The sequence below is a fragment of the Cherax quadricarinatus genome, chromosome 14 (genome assembly GCF_038502225.1).
Source record: "Cherax quadricarinatus isolate ZL_2023a chromosome 14, ASM3850222v1, whole genome shotgun sequence".
Lineage (NCBI taxonomy): Eukaryota > Metazoa > Arthropoda > Malacostraca > Decapoda > Parastacidae > Cherax > Cherax quadricarinatus.
The window spans coordinates 48,700,963-48,721,820 of record NC_091305.1 but is presented as its reverse complement, the minus strand read 5'-3'; the positions used below and the strand labels follow the sequence as shown (position 1 = coordinate 48,721,820).

The 20,858-nt window shown below is 36.8% G+C and overlaps 1 protein-coding gene across 1 annotated transcript in view; it reads right to left on the bottom strand.

The window, feature by feature from the left end:
* Nucleotides 1–14,484: 14,484 nt before the first annotated feature.
* Nucleotides 14,485–20,858, bottom strand: part of SCCRO3 (defective in cullin neddylation 1 domain containing SCCRO3) — a 69,001-nt gene continuing 62,627 nt past the window's right edge. The window contains exon 3 of the mRNA XM_070084994.1: nucleotides 14,485–18,959. Within this exon, the coding sequence (XP_069941095.1) occupies nucleotides 18,139–18,959 (821 nt within the window). The 3' untranslated portion in view covers nucleotides 14,485–18,138. The remainder of the gene's footprint in view (nucleotides 18,960–20,858) is intronic.

The following is a 20,858-nucleotide window of genomic DNA, read 5'->3' as shown; positions in this document are numbered from 1 at the left end:
TAGGAGAGTTTCAGTGGAGAGGAATAAATGGGATTAGGTCAGGGGTTTCAAATAGAGTTGGAGCTAAAGGAGGAGTAGCAATAATGTTGAAGGATAAGTTATGGCAGGAAAAGAGGGACTATAAATGTATTAATTCAAGGAATATGTGGAGTAAAATAAAGGTTGGATGTAAAAAGTGGGTTATAGTAAGCATATATGCACCTGGAGAAGAGAGAAGTGTAGAGGAGAGAGAGAGATTTTGGGAAATGTTGAGTGAATGCATGGGGAGTTTTGAACCAAGTGTGAGAGTAATGGTTGTTGAGAATTTCAATGCTAAAGTGGGCAAAAATGTTGTGGAGGTAGTAGTAGGTAAATTTGGGGTGCCAGGGTTAAATGAAAATGGGGAGCCATTAATTGAGCTATGTGTAGAAAGAGGTTCAGTAATAAGTAATACATATTTTATGAAAAGGTGGTCAGACTGAGGGACTGACCACCTCAAAACTTTAAGGGTGATGGACTGATTACATCGTCTTCAAGTATCTTCTGCTTCTATCAACTTTTCTGTACTTGACTGAAGAAGCCTACTGTGTAGGCGAAACGTTTCATAATAAAGATACCTAACTGTTGCATATGTGTCTTACCTAACAACCTGTCGGTATTTTATACCATTTAATGTTCAAAAAGAGGATAAATAAATATACAAGGTATGATATAGCACATAATGAAAGTAGTTTGTTAGATTATGTATTGGTGGATAAAAGGTTGATGGGTAGGCTCCAGAATGTACACGTTAATAGAGGGGCAACCGACATATCGGATCATTATTTAGTTGTAGCTACAGTTAGAGTAAGAGGTAGATGGGAAAAAAGGAAAATGGCAACAACAAGTAAGAGGGAGGTGAGAGTGTATAAACTAAGGGAGGAGGAAGTTTTGGGTGAGATATAAGCAACTATTGGCAGAAAGGTGGACTGGTGCAAGTATGAGCAGTGGGATGGGGTTGAAGAGGGTTGGAATAGTTTTAAAAATGCAGTATTAGAATGTGGGGCAGAAGTTTGTGGTTATAGGAGGGTGGGGGCAGGAGGTAAGAATAGTGATTGGTGGCATGATGAAGTAAAGGTTGTGATAAAAGAGAAAAAGTTAGCTTATGAGAGGTTTTTACAAAGCAGAAGTGTTATAAGAAGAGTAGAGTATATGGAGAGTAAAAGAAAGGTGAAGAGAGTGGTGAGAGGGTGCAAAAGGAGAGCAGATGATAGAGTGGGAGAGGCACTGTCAAGAAATTTTAATGAAAATAAGAAAAAATATTAGAGTGAGTTAAACAAGTTAAGAAAGCCTAGAGAACAAATGGATTTGTCAATTAAAAACAGAGTAGGGGAGTTAGTAGATGAGGAGATGGAGGTTTTGGGTAAATGGTGAGAATATTTTGAGGAACTTTTAAATGTAAACGAAGAAAGGGAGGCGGTAATTTCATGCATTGGACAGGGAGGTATACCATCTTTTAGGAGTGAAGAAAAATGGGATGTGAGTGTGGGGGAGGTGCGTGAGGCATTACTTAGAATGAAAGGGGGTAAAGCAGCTGGAACTGACAGGATCATGACAGAAATGTTAAAAGCAGGGGGGGATATAGTGTTGGAGTTGCTGGTATTTTTTTTTAATGTATGAAAAAGAGGAAGGTACCTAGAGATTGGCAGAGAGCATGTATAGTCCCTTTATATAAAGGGAAGGGGGACAAAAGAGATTGTAAAAATTATAGAGGAATAAGTTTATTGAGTATACCAGGAAAAGTGTACGGTAGTGTTATAATTGAAAGAATTAGAGGTAAGACAGAATGTAGGATTGCAGATGAGCAAGGAGGTTTTAGAGTAGGTAGGGGATGTGTAGATCAAGTGTTTATATTGAAGCATATATGTGAACAGTATTTAGATAAACATAGGGAAGTTTTTATTGCATTTATGTATTTAGAAAAGGCATATGATAGAGTGGATAGGGGAGCAATGTGGCAGATGTTGCAAGTATATGGAATAGGTGGTAAGTTACTAAATGCTGTAAAGAGTTTTTATGAGGATAGTGAGGCTCAGGTTAGGGTGTGTAGAAGAGAGGGAGACTACTTCTCGGTAAAACTAGGTCTTAGACAGGGATGTGTAATGTCACCATGGTTGTTTAATATATTTATAGATGGGGTTGTAAAAGAAGTAAATGCTAGGGTGTTCGGGAGAGGGGTGGGATTAAATTATGGGGAGTCAAATATAAAATGGGAATTGACACAGTTGCTTTTTCCTGATGATACTGTGCTTAGGGGAGATTCTAAAGAAAAATTGCAAAGGTTAGTGGATGAGTTTGGGAGTGTGTGTAAAGGTAGAAAGTTGAAAGTGAACATAGAAAAGAGTAAGGTGATGAGGGTATCAAATGATTTAGATAAAGAAAAATTGGATATCAAATTGGGGAGGAGTAGTATGGAAGAAGTGAATGTTTTCAGTTACTTGGGAGTTGACGTGTCAGCGGATGGATTTATGAAGGATGAGGTTAATCATAGAATTGATGAAGGAAAAAAGGTGAGTGGTGCACTGAGGTATATGTGGAGACAAAAAACATTATCTATGGAGGGAAAGTAGGGAATGTATGAAAGTATAGTAGTACCAACACTCTTATATTGGTGTGAAGCTTGGGCTGTGAATGCAGCAGCGAGGAGACGGTTGGAGGCAGTGGAGATGTCCTGTCTAAGGGCAGTGTGTGGTGTAAATATTATGCAGAAAATTCAGAGTGTGGAAATTAGGAGAAGGTGTGGAGTTAATAAAAGTATTGGTCAGATGGCTGAAGAAGGGTTGTTGAGGTGGTTGGTCATTTAGAGAGAATGGATCAAAGTAGAATGATATGGAGAGCATTTATATCTGTAGGGGAAGGAAGGCAGGGTTGGGGTCGTCCTCGAAAAGGTTGGAAGGAAGGGGTAAGGAAGGTTTTGTGGGCAAGGGGCTTGGATTTCCAGCAGGTGTGCATGAGCATGTTCGATAGGAGTGAATGGAGACAAATGGTTTTTGGGACCTGACGATCTGTTGGAGTGTGAGCAGGGTAATATTTAGTGAAGGGATTCAGGGAAACCGGTTATTTTTATATAGCTGGACTTGAGTCCTGGAAATGGGAAGTACAATGCCTGCACTCTAAAGGAGGGGTTCGGGATATTAACAGTTTGGAGGGATATGTTGTGTATCTTTATACATACATATGTATATGCTTCTAAGCTGTTGTGTTCTGAGCACTTCTGCAAAAACAGTGATTGTGTGTGAGTGAGGTGAAAGAGTTGAATGATGATGAAAGTATTTTCTTTTTGGTGATTTTCTTTCTTTTTGGGTCACCCTGCCTCGGTGGGAGATGGCCGACTTGTTAAAATATTATATATATATATATATATATATATATATATGTGATGAATGGTTTGAAAAACCGACAAGTTGAAGATTGAGACACTTATGCAGCATATGGGAATCTTTATTCAGGAAACGTTTCGCCACACAGTGGCTTCATCAGTCCAATACAAAGAGGAAGGCGTAAGGAGAGGTGGAGTATGAGGTAATCAGTCCCTCAGCCTGGAGCCGATGTGTTCAGACCATCAATCTTGTAGAATGTATCTACAAGATTGATGGACTGAACACATCGACTCCAGGCTGAGGGACTGATTACCTCATACTCCACCTCTCCTTACGCCTTCCTCTTTGTATTGGACTGATGAAGCCACTGTGTGGCGAAACGTTTCCTGAATAAAGATTCCCATATGCTGCATAAGTGTCTCAATCTTCATATATATATATATATATATATATATATATATATATATATATATATATATATATATATTTTTTTATTTTTATTATCACACCGGCCGATTCCCACCAAGGCAGGGTGGCCCGAAAAAGAAAAACTTTCACCATCATTCACTCCATCACTGTCTTGCCAGAAGGGTGCTTTACACTACAGTTTTTAAACTGCAACATTAACACCCCTCCTTCAGAGTGCAGGCACTGTACTTCCCATCTCCAGGACTCAAGTCCGGCCTGCCGGTTTCCCTGAATCCCTTCATAAATGTTACTTTGCTCACACTCCAACAGCACGTCAAGTATTAAAAACCATTTGTCTCCATTCACTCCTATCAAACACGCTCACGCATGCCTGCTGGAAGTCCAAGCCCCTCGCACACAAAACCTCCTTTACCCCCTCCCTCCAACCCTTCCTAGGCCGACCCCTACCCCGCCTTCCTTCCACTACAGACTGATACACTCTTGAAGTCATTCTGTTTCGCTCCATTCTCTCTACATGTCCGAACCACCTCAACAACCCTTCCTCAGCCCTCTGGACAACAGTTTTGGTAATCCCGCACCTCCTCCTAACTTCCAAACTACGAATTCTCTGCATTATATTCACACCACACATTGCCCTCAGACATGACATCTCCACTGCCTCCAGCCTTCTCCTCGCTGCAACATTCATCACCCACGCTTCACACCCATATAAGAGCGTTGGTAAAACTATACTCTCATACATTCCCCTCTTTGCCTCCAAGGACAAAGTTCTTTGTCTCCACAGACGCCTAAGTGCACCACTCACTCTTTTTCCCTCATCAATTCTATGGTTCACCTCATCTTTCATAGACCCATCCGCTGACACGTCCACTCCCAAATATCTGAATACGTTCACCTCCTCCATACTCTCTCCCTCCAATCTGATATTCAATCTTTCATCACCTAATCTTTTTGTTATCCTCATAACCTTACTCTTTCCTGTATTCACCTTTAATTTTCTTCTTTTGCACACCCTACCAAATTCATCCACCAATCTCTGCAACTTCTCTTCAGAATCTCCCAAGAGCACATATACATATATACATATATATATACGTATATACATATATATATATGTATATATACATATATATACATATATATATATATACATAATAAATATATATATATATATGTATATCCTAGGTAGTAGGTTGGTAGACAGCAACTGCACAGGGAGGTACTATCGTCCTGCCAAGTGAGTGTAAAATGGAAGCCTGTAATAGTTTTACATGATGGTAGGATTGCTGGTGTCTTTTTTTTGTTTCATACACATGCAAGATTTCAAGTATGTCTTGCTGCTACTACTTACACTTAGGTCACACTACACATACATGTACAAGCATATATATACATACCCCTCTGGTTTTTCTTCTCTTTTCTTTCTAGTTCTTGTTCTTGTTTATTTCCTCTTATCTCCATGGGGAAGTGGAACAGAATTCTTCCTCCGTAGGCCATGCATGTCGTAAGAGGCGACTAAAATGCCGGAAGCAAGAGGCTAGTAACCCCTTCTCCTGTATATATTACTAAATGTAAAAGGAGAAACTTCCGTTTTTCCTTTTGGGCCACCCCGCCTCGGTGGGATATATATATATATATATATATATATATATATACACACACACACAAACACACACATGCACACACACAGACACACACACACACACACACACACACACACACACACACACACACACACACACACACACACACACACACAGTGGACCCTCATTTTTCATAATTAATCCATTCCAGAGAGTGACTATTATCAAAATTGACGATTTGCTAATCCATATTCCCCATAAGAAATAATGTAAATCGAATTAATTCGTTTCAGACACCCAGAAGTATCAACAAAGTTTTTTTTTACCTTAAAGATTGATTTACATGCACAAGAGAATGAACATTCAACATGACTGTTACCTTTATTGAAGGTTGTTGTTGATGAATGTAAGACAGGGAGGAGGAGAGAGGGAAGAGAGGTTATTGTTTGGAAGGGGAATCCCCCTCCATTAGGACTCTTAGGTCACTTCAGGGGTCACTTCCCTAGCCACTTCCCTAGCTTAGCCCCTAAACGGTCCAAATGTACATATACGTTCTCTCTCGTAACGCCCCAAACGTAGATACAGTGGACCCCCGGTTCACGATATTTATAAGTTCCTGAGAGCTCATCGTAAACCAAAATTATCGGAAAGCGAATCAATTTTCCCCATAAGAAATAATGGAAATCAAATTAATATGTGCAAGACACCCAAAAGTATGAAAAAAAAACTTTTACCACATGAAATATTAAGTTTAATGCAATAGAATAATTACAATAACAAAAATAACAATAGAATAATATGTAACAAAAGAATAATTGACACTTACCTTTAATGAAGATCTGGTGATGATTGATGGGATGGGAGGAGGGGAGTGTGTGGATGGTGTTAGCATTTAGAAGGGGAATCCCCCTCCATTAGGACTTGAGGTAGCAAGTCCTTTTCTGGGGTTACTTCCCTTCTTCTTTTAATGCCACTAGGACCAGCTTGAGAGTCACTAGACTTCTGTCACACAACATATCTGTCCATAGAGGCCTGTACCTCTCGTTCCTTTATGACTTTCCTAAAGTGGTTCACAACATTGTCAGTGTACAGGTTGCCAACACAGCTTGCAGTAGCTGTGTCAGGGTGATTTTCATCAAAAAAGGTTTGCACTTCAAGGCACTTTGCACACATTTCCTAAATTTCAATAGTCACTAGCACCCTTGGTCTCGATGGGTTGGCACTAGAAGCTTTCTTGGGGCCCATGGTGACTTATTTTGCAGAAACAAGCACCAAAAACAGTGATAATATGGATAATATAGAATGTACTGAATGTATCCTTAGATGCGCGCACACTGGGTGGCTTGTAAACACTGGACACGTCTCGTACGAATTGTATCGCATACCGGGTTTTGTAACGGGAACCGAGGCAAATTTTTTGCGATATAATGCATCGGTTGCCAGATTTATCGGATACCGATAGCATCGCGAACCGGGGGTTCACTGTATACGTTTTCTTTGTCATTCAACATTGCCACGATAAGCCTGAGTCGCCTAGACATGAGAGAATGGGTGTGCGCACTCACTGTGTGCCATATTAAAATAATTGGGGATGCCTGGGTACCATATGCTCTTTTTTCCTATTAAAAAAAAAAAAAAATTCTCAAAAAATTTGGGGCGCCACGCGAGTGAATGTATATATACGTTTGGACCGTTTAACCCTTTCAGGGTCCGTCCCGTAGATCTACGGCTTTACGTTCAGGGTCCAAACCGTAGATCTATGCCATGAGCTCAGCTCACTCTGATAAACTGTGAGTGGTAAATTTGGGCCTAGATATGAGAGAATACATCTATGTGGTATGTGTGCACCACATAAAACAAATCTTGCAGCACACTGTGTATAATGAGAGAAAAAAACTGATACCATGATTTTTGATTAAAACAGCGACTTTGCAGTGTTTTTTCGTATGTTTCTTATAGTTGTATTTGCGATTTCTTGGTCTCATTTGATAGAATGGAAGACATATTACAGAAATAGAGATGATTTTGATTGGTTTTAGCACTGGAAATGGCTTGAAACTGAGCTCAAATTAGCGGAAATGTTAAATTTTTGCCGATGTTCAAGAGTAAACAAACGACCTCACACGTCTAATACACGCCAGTGGTAGGTCTAATATACATTCACAAATGTGGTGATGATATTTATACAATTATTACAATATTGCATAACAGTAAATCTTCTATTTTTTGGTGTAAACAAAAAATCAAAATGGAATTTATTTGTAAAGCCTCAAAACGTAACTAATGAACAGAAGAAATGTTAGTTTAGTGCCAGGAATACCTACATTGTTTATTCTGGACCCTATTTTGAAATTGGAATATTTTGAACTTTTTGTTAAATTGGCCAAATTACCAATTTCCAATCACTTTATTTTGTAGTTGAAACAGTTGACTTGGCGATTTCTTGTGCTCAATTGATAGAATAGAAGTAATACTAGTGAAATAGCTAAGAATTTGGTCGACTGGAATAATGTAATTGGCCAAAAATGGGAGTCGGTCGGCAAAATCTCCGATTCGTAAATATCGCTGACACGTCAAAATTCGCGAGCATAATTTCGTCAATTTTCCATCAAATTTCGTACGTTTTGTTTTATTGCCTTCACAAAAAGATTCTCTACCATTTCATAAGAAAAAATAAATTTTTTTTTTTTTTTTTAAATTCTTGGACACTGGGGCACCACTTCAGATTTTGGCCTTGGACCCTGAAGGGGTTAAGGGTTAAATATAGATTTACATGCAGAAAAGAATGCCAAATAAATGTAAAGCACTAATAAAATGTATAAATGAGCATTTAACATCACACTTACCTTTATTGAAGACTCTTGTTGGTGTATGGCAGATGGGGCAGAGGGAGGGGAGGCGAGTTTATTGTTGGAGAATGTGACAATAATATCAACTCTACAGATTATTTATCTATCAGAATTCAACTAATGTGACAGTAAACAATATTAATAACACAGAAACATGGAATATACTCTGGAATGAATAAAATAAGTCATTATGAATGCCACAAGAGGTGTTCTATCGTTGTTGTTGGATGTATAAGGGCCACTGAGAGCATAAGTTGTCCATAATGGGGGTGAAACAGCAGCTGAGGCGGCGGTGTTTTCTGTAGCCCTATATAACTCCAACAACATTGGAGGAGTTAGCAGAATCGTTGAATCACTGAAGAAGGCACCCTCTACCAACCATCACTACAACCCTCTACCACTATCACAATTGCTACCACAATCACTACCACCCTCTACCACCACCACTTTCGTATTTTTCTACAAAATTTTTCTTAAACTATACATGTTTCTCACATTTTTTAGCAAAGGGCTGGCACTAGAAACTTTCTTTGGAGCCATGGTGGCTTATTTAGCACCTGCAAGCACTAAAACGAATGGAATACGTACTATGAAATGTATTACATGTATTGTATGAACTCGTGGGATCATCCTCACTCAGTGATAAACAATGGCACACTGGCTGGGAATGGAATGTGAGGCCATGAGTATGCATCCCAGATGAACGACTATTTGCGAGTCAAACGACAATTTGCGAGTCAATGTTTTGATGAAAAAATTTTACGATTTCCGAAAATAACAACTTTCGAGCCTTACGAAAAACGAGGATCCACTGTGTGTGTGTGTGTGTGTGTGTGTGTGTGTGTGTGTGTGTGTAAATATATATATATATATATATATATATATATATATATATATATATATATATATATATATATATATATATATATATATATATATATATATATATATATATATATAATAATATATATATATACGTATATATATGTATATGTCGTGCCGAATAGGCAGAACTTGCGATCTTGGCTTAAATAGCAACGCTGATCTTGCCATATAGGACAAGTGAAAATTTGTGTATGCAATAATTTCGCCAAAATCATTCTGAACCTAACGAAGAAAATATATTTCACTGTGTTTGTTTAGTATTAAATTATTGCAAACAAATCTAAAATATATTTAGTTGGGTTAGGCTAAAATAAACTGTGCTTGTTATAATAAGGTTAGGTAAGTTTTCTAAGTTCCTTTTGATGCAAAATTATAAATTTTTACATCAACATTAATGAAAAAAATATATCTTTAACCCTTAACCGGTCCAAACATATATATACGTTCACTTGCGTAGCGCCCCAAATTATTTGAGGAAAAAAAAAATCTTTTCTTTTAAAAGGAAAAAAGAGCATATGGTACCCAGGCATCCCCAATTATTTTAATATGGAACACAGTGAGTGCATACACCCATTCTCTCATGTCTAGGTGACTCAGGCTTATTGTGGCAATGTTGAATGAATGACAAAGAAAACGTATACAGTGGACCCCCGCTTAATGATCACCTCCCAATGCGACCTATTATGTAAGTGTATTTATGTAAGTGCTTTTGTACGTGTATGTGTGGGGGTCTGAAATAGACTAATCTACTTCACAATATTCGTTATGGGAACAAATTTGCTCAGTACTGGCACCTGAACATACTTCTGGAATGAAAAAATATCGTTAACCGGGGGTCCACTGTACATATGTTTGGGGCGCTACGCACGTGAACATATATATATGTTTGGACCGTTTAACCCTTTGACTGTCGCTGCCGTATATATACGTCTTACGAGGTACCGTGTTTGACGTATATATACTCATAAATTCTAGCGGCTTCAAATCAAGAAGGAGAAAGCTGATAGACCTACATGTGAGAGAATGGGTCTGTGTGGTCAGTGTGCACCATATAAAAAAAAATCCTGGAGCACGCAGTGCATAATTAGAAAAAAAAAACTCCGACCATTTTTTAATTAAAATGCCGACTTTGTGGTCTATTTTCGTATAGTATTTATGGTTGTATTCTCGTTTTCTTGGTCTCATTTGATAGAATGGAAGACATATTATAGAAATAGAGGTGATTTTGATTGATTTTACTATAAAAAGAACCTGGAAATGGAGCTCAAAGTATGGGAAATGCTTGATTTTTGCCCATGTTCAAAAGTAAACAAATGATGTCATTGTCCAATAAATGTCCAACTAGCCATTGTAATATGCAGTCGTTAATGGGTTGATGTTATTTATACAATTATTACAGTATTGCAGTAGTCTGCATAATAGTAAATCTTCTATTTTTTGTTTGAATAAAAATTCAAAATAGAAAGCAAGAGTAATATCACAAAGGCCTGGAGACATGACTGATGAACAAAGAAAATGTTATTTTAGAACCAGGAATGTCTGCATTGTTCATTCTGGACCTTATTTTGAAATTGCCATATTTTTTAATTTTTGTGAAATTGGCCAAATTGCAAATTTCTGACCACGTTATTGGGTAGTTGAAATTGGTAAATGGGCTGTTTCATGTACTCAATCGATAGAAAAAATGGAGTTCTAAAGAAATAGCTATGAGTTAGGTCGACTGGAACAATGGAATTAGCCGAAAATAGGGCTCAAAGTAGGCAAAATCGCCGATTTGTAAAAATCGCCGAGGTCGCTAACTTCACGAGACCGTAATTCTGTCAGTTTTCTATCACATTTCGTTTTTTTGGTGTCATTACAATCGGGAAAAGATTCTCTATCATTTCATAAGAAAAAATAATTTTTTTTTTTAAATTTTGCGACACCAGGAGACACCTCAGGATTGGGGGCTGCGACAGTCAAGGGGTTAAGGGTTAAACGTATAAGAGAAAATTTTAGAAAGGACTTAATTTTAAATGAGTTCTTGCTAACTGACCAGTTTTACATATTCGGCATGACATATATATATATATATATATATATATATATATATATATATATATATATATATATATATATATATATATATATATATATATATATATATATATATATATATATATATATATATATAATATATATATATATATATATATATATATATATATATATATATATATATATATATAATATATATTTAATATATATATATATATTTATATATATTTAATATATATATTTATATATATATAATATATTTATATATATATAATATATAATATATATATATATATATATATATATATATATATATATATATATATATATATATATATATATATATATATATATATATATATATATATATATATTTTTTTTTTTTTTTTTTTTTTTCAACATATATATATATATATATATATATATATATATATATATATATATATATATATATATATATATATATATATATATATATATATATATGGAGTGTGAGCAGGGTAATATTTAGTGAAGGGATTCAGGGAAACTGGTTATTTTCATATAGTTGGACTTGAGTCCTGGAAATGGGAAGTACAGTGCCTGCACCTTAAAGGAGGGTTTGGGATATTGGCAGTTTGGAGGGATATGTTGTGTATCTTTATATGTGTATGCTTCTAAACTGTTGTATTCTGAGCACCTCTGCAAAAACAGTGATAATGTGTGAGTGTGGTGAAAGTATTGAATGATGAAAGTATTTTCTTTTTGGGGATTTTCTTTCTTTTTTGGGTCACCCTGCCTCTATATATATATATATATATATATATATATATATATATATATATATATATATATATATATATATATATATATATATATATATATATATATATATATATATATATATATATATATATATATATATATATATATATATATATATATATATATATATATATATATATATATATATATATATATATATATATATATATATATAGGTAAAATGAAAGGGGGTAAGGCAGCCGGGATTGATGGGATAAAGATAGAAATGTTAAAAGCAGGTGGGGATATAGTTTTGGAGTGGTTGGTGCAATTATTTAATAAATGTATGGAAGAGGGTAAGGTACCTAGGGATTGGCAGAGAGCATGCATAGTTCCTTTGTATAAAGGCAAAGGGGATAAAAGAGAGTGCAAAAATTATAGGGGGATAAGTCTGTTGAGTGTACCTGGTAAAGTGTATGGTAGAGTTATAATTGAAAGAATTAAGAATAAGACGGAGAATAGGATAGCAGATGAACAAGGAGGCTTTAGGAAAGGTAGGGGGTGTGTGGACCAGGTGTTTACAGTGAAACATATAAGTGAACAGTATTTAGATAAGGCTAAAGAGGTCTTTGTGGCATTTATGGATTTGGAAAAGGCGTATGACAGGGTGGATAGGGGGGCAATGTGGCAGATGTTGCAAGTGTATGGTGTAGGAGGTAGGTTACTGAAAGCAGTGAAGAGTTTTTACGAGGATAGTGAGGCTCAAGTTAGAGTATGTAGGAAAGAGGGAAATTTTTTCCCAGTAAAAGTAGGCCTTAGACAAGGATGTGTGATGTCACCGTGGTTGTTTAATATATTTATAGATGGGGTTGTAAGAGAAGTAAATGCGAGGGTCTTGGCAAGAGGCGTGGAGCTAAAAGATAAAGAATCACACACAAAGTGGGAGTTGTCACAGCTGCTCTTTGCTGATGACACTGTGCTCTTGGGAGATTCTGAAGAGAAGCTGCAGAGATTGGTGGATGAATTTGGTAGGGTGTGCAAAAGAAGAAAATTAAAGGTGAATACAGGAAAGAGTAAGGTTATGAGGATAACAAAAAGATTAGGTGATGAAAGATTGAATATCAGATTGGAGGGAGAGAGTATGGAGGAGGTGAACGTATTCAGATATTTGGGAGTGGACGTGTCAGTGGATGGGTCTATGAAAGATGAGGTGAATCATAGAATTGATGAGGGAAAAAGAGTGAGTGGTGCACTTAGGAGTCTGTGGAGACAAAGAACTTTGTCCTTGGAGGCAAAGAGGGGAATGTATGAGAGTATAGTTTTACCAACGCTCTTATATGGGTGTGAAGCGTGGGTGATGAATGTTGCAGCGAGGAGAAGGCTGGAGGCAGTGGAGATGTCATGTCTGAGGGCAATGTGTGGTGTGAATATAATGCAGAGAATTCGTAGTTTGGAAGTTAGGAGGAGGTGCGGGATTACCAAAACTGTTGTCCAGAGGGCTGAGGAAGGGTTGTTGAGGTGGTTCGGACATGTAGAGAGAATGGAGCGAAACAGAATGACTTCAAGAGTGTATCAGTCTGTAGTGGAAGGAAGGCGGGGTAGGGGTCGGCCTAGGAAGGGTTGGAGGGAGGGGGTAAAGGAGGTTTTGTGTGCAAGGGGCTTGGACTTCCAGCAGGCATGCGTGAGCGTGTTTGATAGGAGTGAATGGAGACAAATGGTTTTTAATACTTGACGTGCTGTTGGAGTGTGAGCAAAGTAACATTTATGAAGGGATTCAGGGAAACCGGCAGGCCGGACTTGAGTCCTGGAGATGGGAAGTACAGTGCCTGCACTCTGAAGGAGGGGTGTTAATGTTGCAGTTTAAAAACTGTAGTGTAAAGCACCCTTCTGGCAAGACAGTGATGGAGTGAATGATGGTGAAAGTTTTTCTTTTTCGGGCCACCCTGCCTTGGTGGGAATCGGCCAGTGTGATAATAAAATAATATATATATATATATATATATATATATATATATATATATATATATATATATATATATACATATATATATACATATATATATATATATATATATATTTTTTTTTTTTTTTTCAACAATTCGGTCGTCTCCCACCGAGGCAGGGTGACCCAAAAAAGAAAGAAAATCCCCAAAAAGAAAATACTTTCATCATCATTCAACACTTTCACCACACTCACACATTATCACTGCTTTTGCAGAGGTGCCCAGAATACAACAGTTTAGAAGCATATACGTATAAAGATACACAACATATCCCTCCAAACTGCCAATATCCCAATAAATACATATACAGTGGACCCCCGGATAACGATATTTTTTCATTCCAGAAGTATGTTCAGGTGCCAGTACTGACCGAATTTGTTCCCATAACGAATATTGTGAAGTAGATTAGTCCATTTCAGACCCCCAAACGTACACGTACAAACGCACTTACATAAATACACTTACATAACTGGTCGCATTGAGAGGTGATCGTTAAGGGGGGGTCCACTGTGTATATATATATATATATATATATATATATATATATATATATATATATATATATATATATATATATATATATATATATATATATATATATACAGTGGAACCCCCGAGTTTCGTAATTAATCTATTCCAGAGAGTCTGCCGAATGTCGAAATTGCCGAATGGCAAAACCATTTTCCCCATAAGAAATAATGGAAATAAAATTCATCTGTTCCAGACACCCAAAAATGTTAAAATATTTCTTTTTTTCAAATTAAATAAAGATTTACATACTGAAAACAATGAGAAATCAAGTACATACATATAAAAAATAATAACAACATTACACTTACCTTTACTGAAGACTTCTGGGTGGATGGAAGACAGGAGGGGGGGATAGGAGGAAGGTGTACACTATTGTTTGGAAGGAGAATCTCCTTCCATTAGGACTTCAGTTATGAAGTCCTTATCTGGTGTTACTTCCCTTCTTTGTTTTTTTAAAGACACTTGGAACAACCTGAGAGTCACTGGACCCCTGTCACACAAAATATCTGTCCAGAAAGCTCTGTTTCAGGCATTTTTTTAATATTTGTCTGAAGTGGGACACAACACTGTCATTGTACATGTTGCCAATATGGCCTGCAACAGCTTTGTCAGGGTGAAGTTCATCCATAAATGTTTGCACTTCAGTCCACTTTGCACAAATGTCCTTAATCTCTGAAAAAGGCACCTTCCTCCATTTCTCTTCCTCTTCCTCTGCAGCAATATCCTGAGCTGTGATCTCTTGCTGTTGCAGATGAAGCCCTTGCAGCTCTGCAGTGGTTAGCTCTTCCCTGTGGTCCTCCACCAACTCTTCCACATCCTCACCACTCACCTCCAACCCCAGGGGCATTCCCAATGCCACAATAGATTCCACAACTGACATAGGCTCCTTAGGGTCAGCCCCAAACCCTTCAAAATCCCTCTCTTGTACACATTCTGGCCACAATTTTCTCCAAGCAGAGTTCAAAGTCCTGGAAGTCACTCCCTCAAAAGCCTTACCTATAAGGTTTATGCAATGGAGGATATTGAAGTGATCTTTCCAGAACTCTCTTAGGGTCAATTCAGCATCTGAGGTCACTTCAAAGCACTTTTGAAACACTGCTTTGGTGTACAGTTTTTTGAAGTTTGAAATGACCTGCTGGTCATTTGGAGGAGAGGGGTGGTGATAGGAGGCAAGAACTTCACCATGATGAAACTAAACTCCTCCACTATTTGCTCTTCCAAGTCTGGAGGATGAGCAGGAGCATTGTCCATGACCAGGAGGCACTTGAATGATAGTTTATTTTCCAGGAGGCATTTCTTCACACTGGGGCCAAACACTTCATTAAACCAGTCAAGGAAAATTCCCCTTGTGACCCATGCCTTATTGTTAGCGCCTTCCACATCACACACAAGTACACAAGTACTCTTGGCGACAATGTTTTTATTGAACACTCTGGTATTTTCAGAGTGATACACCAGTAAAGGCTTCACTATATATATATATATATATATATATATATATATATATATATATATATATATATATATATATATATATATATATATATATATATATATATATATATATACAGTGGACCCCCGCTTAACGATCACCTCCAAATGCGACCAATTATGTAAGTGTATTTATGTAAGTGCGTTTGTACGTGTATGTTTGGGGGTCTAAAATGGACTAATCTACTTCACAATATTCCTTATGGGAAAAAATTCGGTCAGTACTGGCACCTGAACATACTACTGGAATGAAAAAAGTTCGTTAACCGGGGGTCCACTGTATATATATATATATATATATATATATATATATATATATATATATATATATATATATATATATATATATATATATATATATATATATATATATATATACACACACACACACACAACACACACACACACTTATATAGGTAGAATGACATGGAGAGCGTATAAATCTGTAGGAGGAGGAAGGCGGGGTAGGGGTCGTCCTCAAAAAGGTTGGAGGGAGGGGGTAAAGGAGGTTTTGTCGGCGAAGGGCTTGGACTTCCAGCAAGCATGTGTGAGCGTGTTAGATAGGAGTGGAGACAAATAGTATTTGGGACATGACGAGCTGTTGGAGTGTGAGCAGGGTAATATTTAGTGAAGGGATTCAGGGAAACCGGTTATTTTTATATAGCCGAACTTGAGTCCTGGAAATGGGAAGTACAATGCCTGCACTTTAAAGGAAGGGTTTGGGATATTGGCAGTTCGGAGGGACATGTTGTGTATCTTTATACGTATATGCTTCTAAACTGTTGTATTCTGAGCACCTCTGCAAAAACAGTGATTATGTGTGAGTGTGGTGAAAGTGTTGTATGATGATGAAAGTATTTTCTTTTGGGGGATTTTCTTTCTTTTTTGGGTCACCCTGCCTCGGCGGGAGACGGCCGACTTGTTGAAAAAAAAAAAATTATTTTTTGGGGGGGGGAGAGGGGAGGAGGGATATTTTTTGGACAACAAGAGCAAATTTCATTTCAGGGGTCTGGACAGTAAAAGTGTTAATATCAGAATGGCTCAAATGGTGAAGAAATTTTTTACATATGTGCTTTCTAAAATAAACATTTACTGCAAGTACAAAGTCTATCTGCCAATTTCTTAAATAAAAACTAAAGATCATTCATGCACTTTACATCTCTTTAAATTACTGAAAATACTAATAGAAGACCTGAGTACCAATGATTTTGTAACATAGCCATCATAACACACCAAATACTTAATAAGAACCCTGAGTACCAATGATTTTGTAACACAGCCATTACAACGGCAATTACTGCAAATCGGTTAAAATAAACATACCATACTTGTACTGCAGTAAACTCAGTATAATGATTATTTTTGTTCAGATTGAAATCAATTTACTTTCTGTATTTTTCCAGGTGGTATGGGTAAGCTATTACCCATACCAGCTGGAGGCATTATTTGACTCCTAGGTAATGAAGTTGCCATTTTTACGTTGATTTGGCAACTGGACAAAAAAGAAAAATGTAACCAAAGTATATTTTACAATAATATATACAATGTATAGAAAATTTGCAAATTGATATTTCATACTTATTACAGATAATATAATTTTTTCAACAGATATCAAGAACTTTATAATTACATTATCATTAAATGTATGTAGCCTGTGAGTTTTCTACATCCAACAGTAGAAAACAAATATGCTCTAGAAAGTAAAATACATGGGAAAACTCAGGGGACACAAAAAATAAAAATGCTTATTTTTCTGGCTTATACTGTACTAAGAATAAAATCATATGAGTAAAACAAAAACACTTAGAAAGACGAGCTAATAAAGAATGATGATTTATTCAAGCGTGAATTTTATCAATACGAGATTCAAAAGTTTTTACTTGTGCCATAGTGTCAAGTGTCTTTGTTTTACCCATCTGCTGGCAGTTTGCTTGTCAATACATTTCACACAATGAACACATTATATTAGTATACATCATCAGGAATGCACATGTGTCCCCTAAGCAGCAGTAGGATACATCATTCTCAAGCAACCTTTCAAGATGTTAATCATAGCACTGTATTAAGTATCTTATATCATTCATATATAATTAAGGTCATGGCAATAGTGGAGCAAAACTTTCTAAACTATATTAAAAATGAGCACTTTGTAGAAAGACAAAAAGGACAAAATTCACTCATATCTTCTGAAAAAATATCACCAAACATCTTCACATATGAACAATTCTTTCCTAGTACTTAAATGACATTATTCGCTTTCTTCTTTTAGATCCTTCGTTATATTTTGGTTCAATTGATCATTTTCATATTCAACAAAGTCATCAAAAAGGCTAGGCCAAGCTTCTGTATCATCATATGAGCTTAAATCATCCCCTACAGCTTCTGTAAAATTTAGGAACATATTCCAGGTATCTCTGGGAATGCCCCGGATATTTGGATGTCTTTCAAGAAACGTCAACCATCTCTTCAAAATAGAAGGCTCACACTGTGAAAAAACAAGCTTCCATAGCAGCACTGCCATGTCGGACGGTAGGATTCGTTGGCTGGCATCAGCATCCAGGCCAAACTTAAAAGTGAATCTATACAGGTCTTTGAATTTCTCTGGATCCTGGACCTCAAGCAGCATATCTGAAAATTTGGACTGTATACCTTTTATAGAATCCACTCTGAGGGCTTTGCATCCATGCACAAACTCTCCTCTACTAAACCTGCACATTGTCTCAGCCCCAAATTTCCATGCCAGAACTAACACTTTAAATTCTTCAGGTTTAACATCTAAATCCATGCAGAGATGTTCAATTCCTTCTGAGAGGATGAAGTCACATTGACTGTCCTTGTATTGATCAAATAAAATACCAATTTTTGCTTCAGAATAGTCTTTAGATGATAATCGTCTGACTTCATTGCTGGCAGATTTAGCAAGTGGTGGGATTCTGGAGTAAAATGAACGCTTCTCTGAAGCATTGATGATAACAGAATTTTTCCCACTGCCATTACTCTGTGCATCAGGTGGTGGTACAGGAGAACGACCCTCCACACCACTGAGGCTGCTGCCACTTTCGCTTACCTCTGAATAAGAAAAATTAAATATATTATTACAGTATCCATACACATTTAGACATCTCAAGCATAAAAATTAAAGAGAACAGAGAAACTAGAATCCCAGGTACTGTATTGCATACCGTGCATATCACATTTCACATAACCAGACTACACTGGCAAAAATCTGAAATTGTCTACTAAGAGAGAGGAAACAAACATGTAACTTTAAAAAATTTAGAACATAAAAACTGTTTAGATGCTATGTAAATTTGTTTTTTAAATTATCAGAGCAAGTTTAAAATCTATTTACTTATTCAACATTTTTATTTTATTTTTACTACTGCCAGTGACTAAATTTATAATGAATACATCCATAGATTTTATTTCCCATCAAAGACAATTATTCTAGTACCAGGTCACAATACGTGCAATACAAAACTGCCCACGATCTGATAATCAAATACCCTCTTGTATAAGGCATGGTAATCACTACTTAGTAACACTTCCCTCTACTAAGAAGAAATGGGCTCAGATGTTTTGTCTGTGCAAATACAACAAAACGCCCACAAAAATGAGAGGAGTGTAAACACCACTGTGCATGACACGATGTTTCAGAGAGTTCTACAAATTGCAGCAGTGTTGGGAACATGTCCAGTGATTAACTATATGCACAGGTCTCCCTCCACATTCGCGAATTCCACTTTCGCGGGCTTCGAACATTCGCGAATGCCCAGCAGCCCAATCATATTTAAAATGTGTCTTTATGTATGTTAGGAATTGTGGTGGTGGCAGAGTTTGTTTGGAGGCAGGACAAGATAGTCCTTTAATATGACACTAATATCAACTCTACAGCTTATCTATCACAATTGATCTAATATGACATAATAAACAATACTAATAATAGTAATAACAATATTAATAACAGTAATAACCACTCATTATTAATATTAATAACAATATTAACGAGTGGTGTTGTGTTGTTGTTGTTGGGTGTATAAGGGCCACTGAGAGCATAAGCTGTACATAGTGGTGGTGAAGACCAGCAGAGGTGGCAGTGTTCTCAGTAGCCCTATATACCACCAACAACATTGGAGGAGTTAGGTTCGTGCTGTCCGTTTTCTATTTATTAATCGCTTAACTTACTTGCTACACTGTTAATGCTACACTTCATTGCTGACTGGCGCTATAGCCTTTATCGACTAGTGCTGCTTTAGTATTATACATATCACAGAATCACTGATGAAGACACATTCTCCCCTCTGTCCTCCTCCTCCACTTTGGTACTTTGCTATGAGTTCTTTCTTGAATTCTATAGTCTTTCATACCTTCTTTACCAAAGGGCTGGCACTAGTACAATATTTTCATGTGTGTTATGACTGTTCATGGTTCAATAGGTTAAGGAAGCAGTATTGTTAGGCTCAGTAAATGCTATTATTATATTTCCCTACAATATATTTGTGCACCAAACATTCGTGATTTTTCAACATTCGCGAGGTTAGTGATCCCCTAACCCTAGCAAATGTGGAGGAAGACCTGTATACAGAAGGGCCCCACTCATACGGCAGGTTAGATTCCAGGCTACCACCAGAAAGCGGATATCACCAGAAAGCAGAATGCCATTTTTCTCCACTTATAAATGCATATAAATGCCAGATAACTTTACACTAACATATATTAAGTTAGCAATAGAACTAGGCATTAAAAACAAAAAGTAAAATACATACACAGTACACTCATTACTTACCTTAAAATATTTGTAGCCTTAATGTAGGGTGAGAGGTGAGTAGTATTTATTGTAAGAAGTCAGGTGTGCTTGGTATGGTAGCCAGCCAGGCCACCCCACCCACATATAATATTTTTATTGTAATATTAACACATCGGCCATCTCCCACCAAGACAGGGTGGCCCGAAAAAGAAAAAACTTTC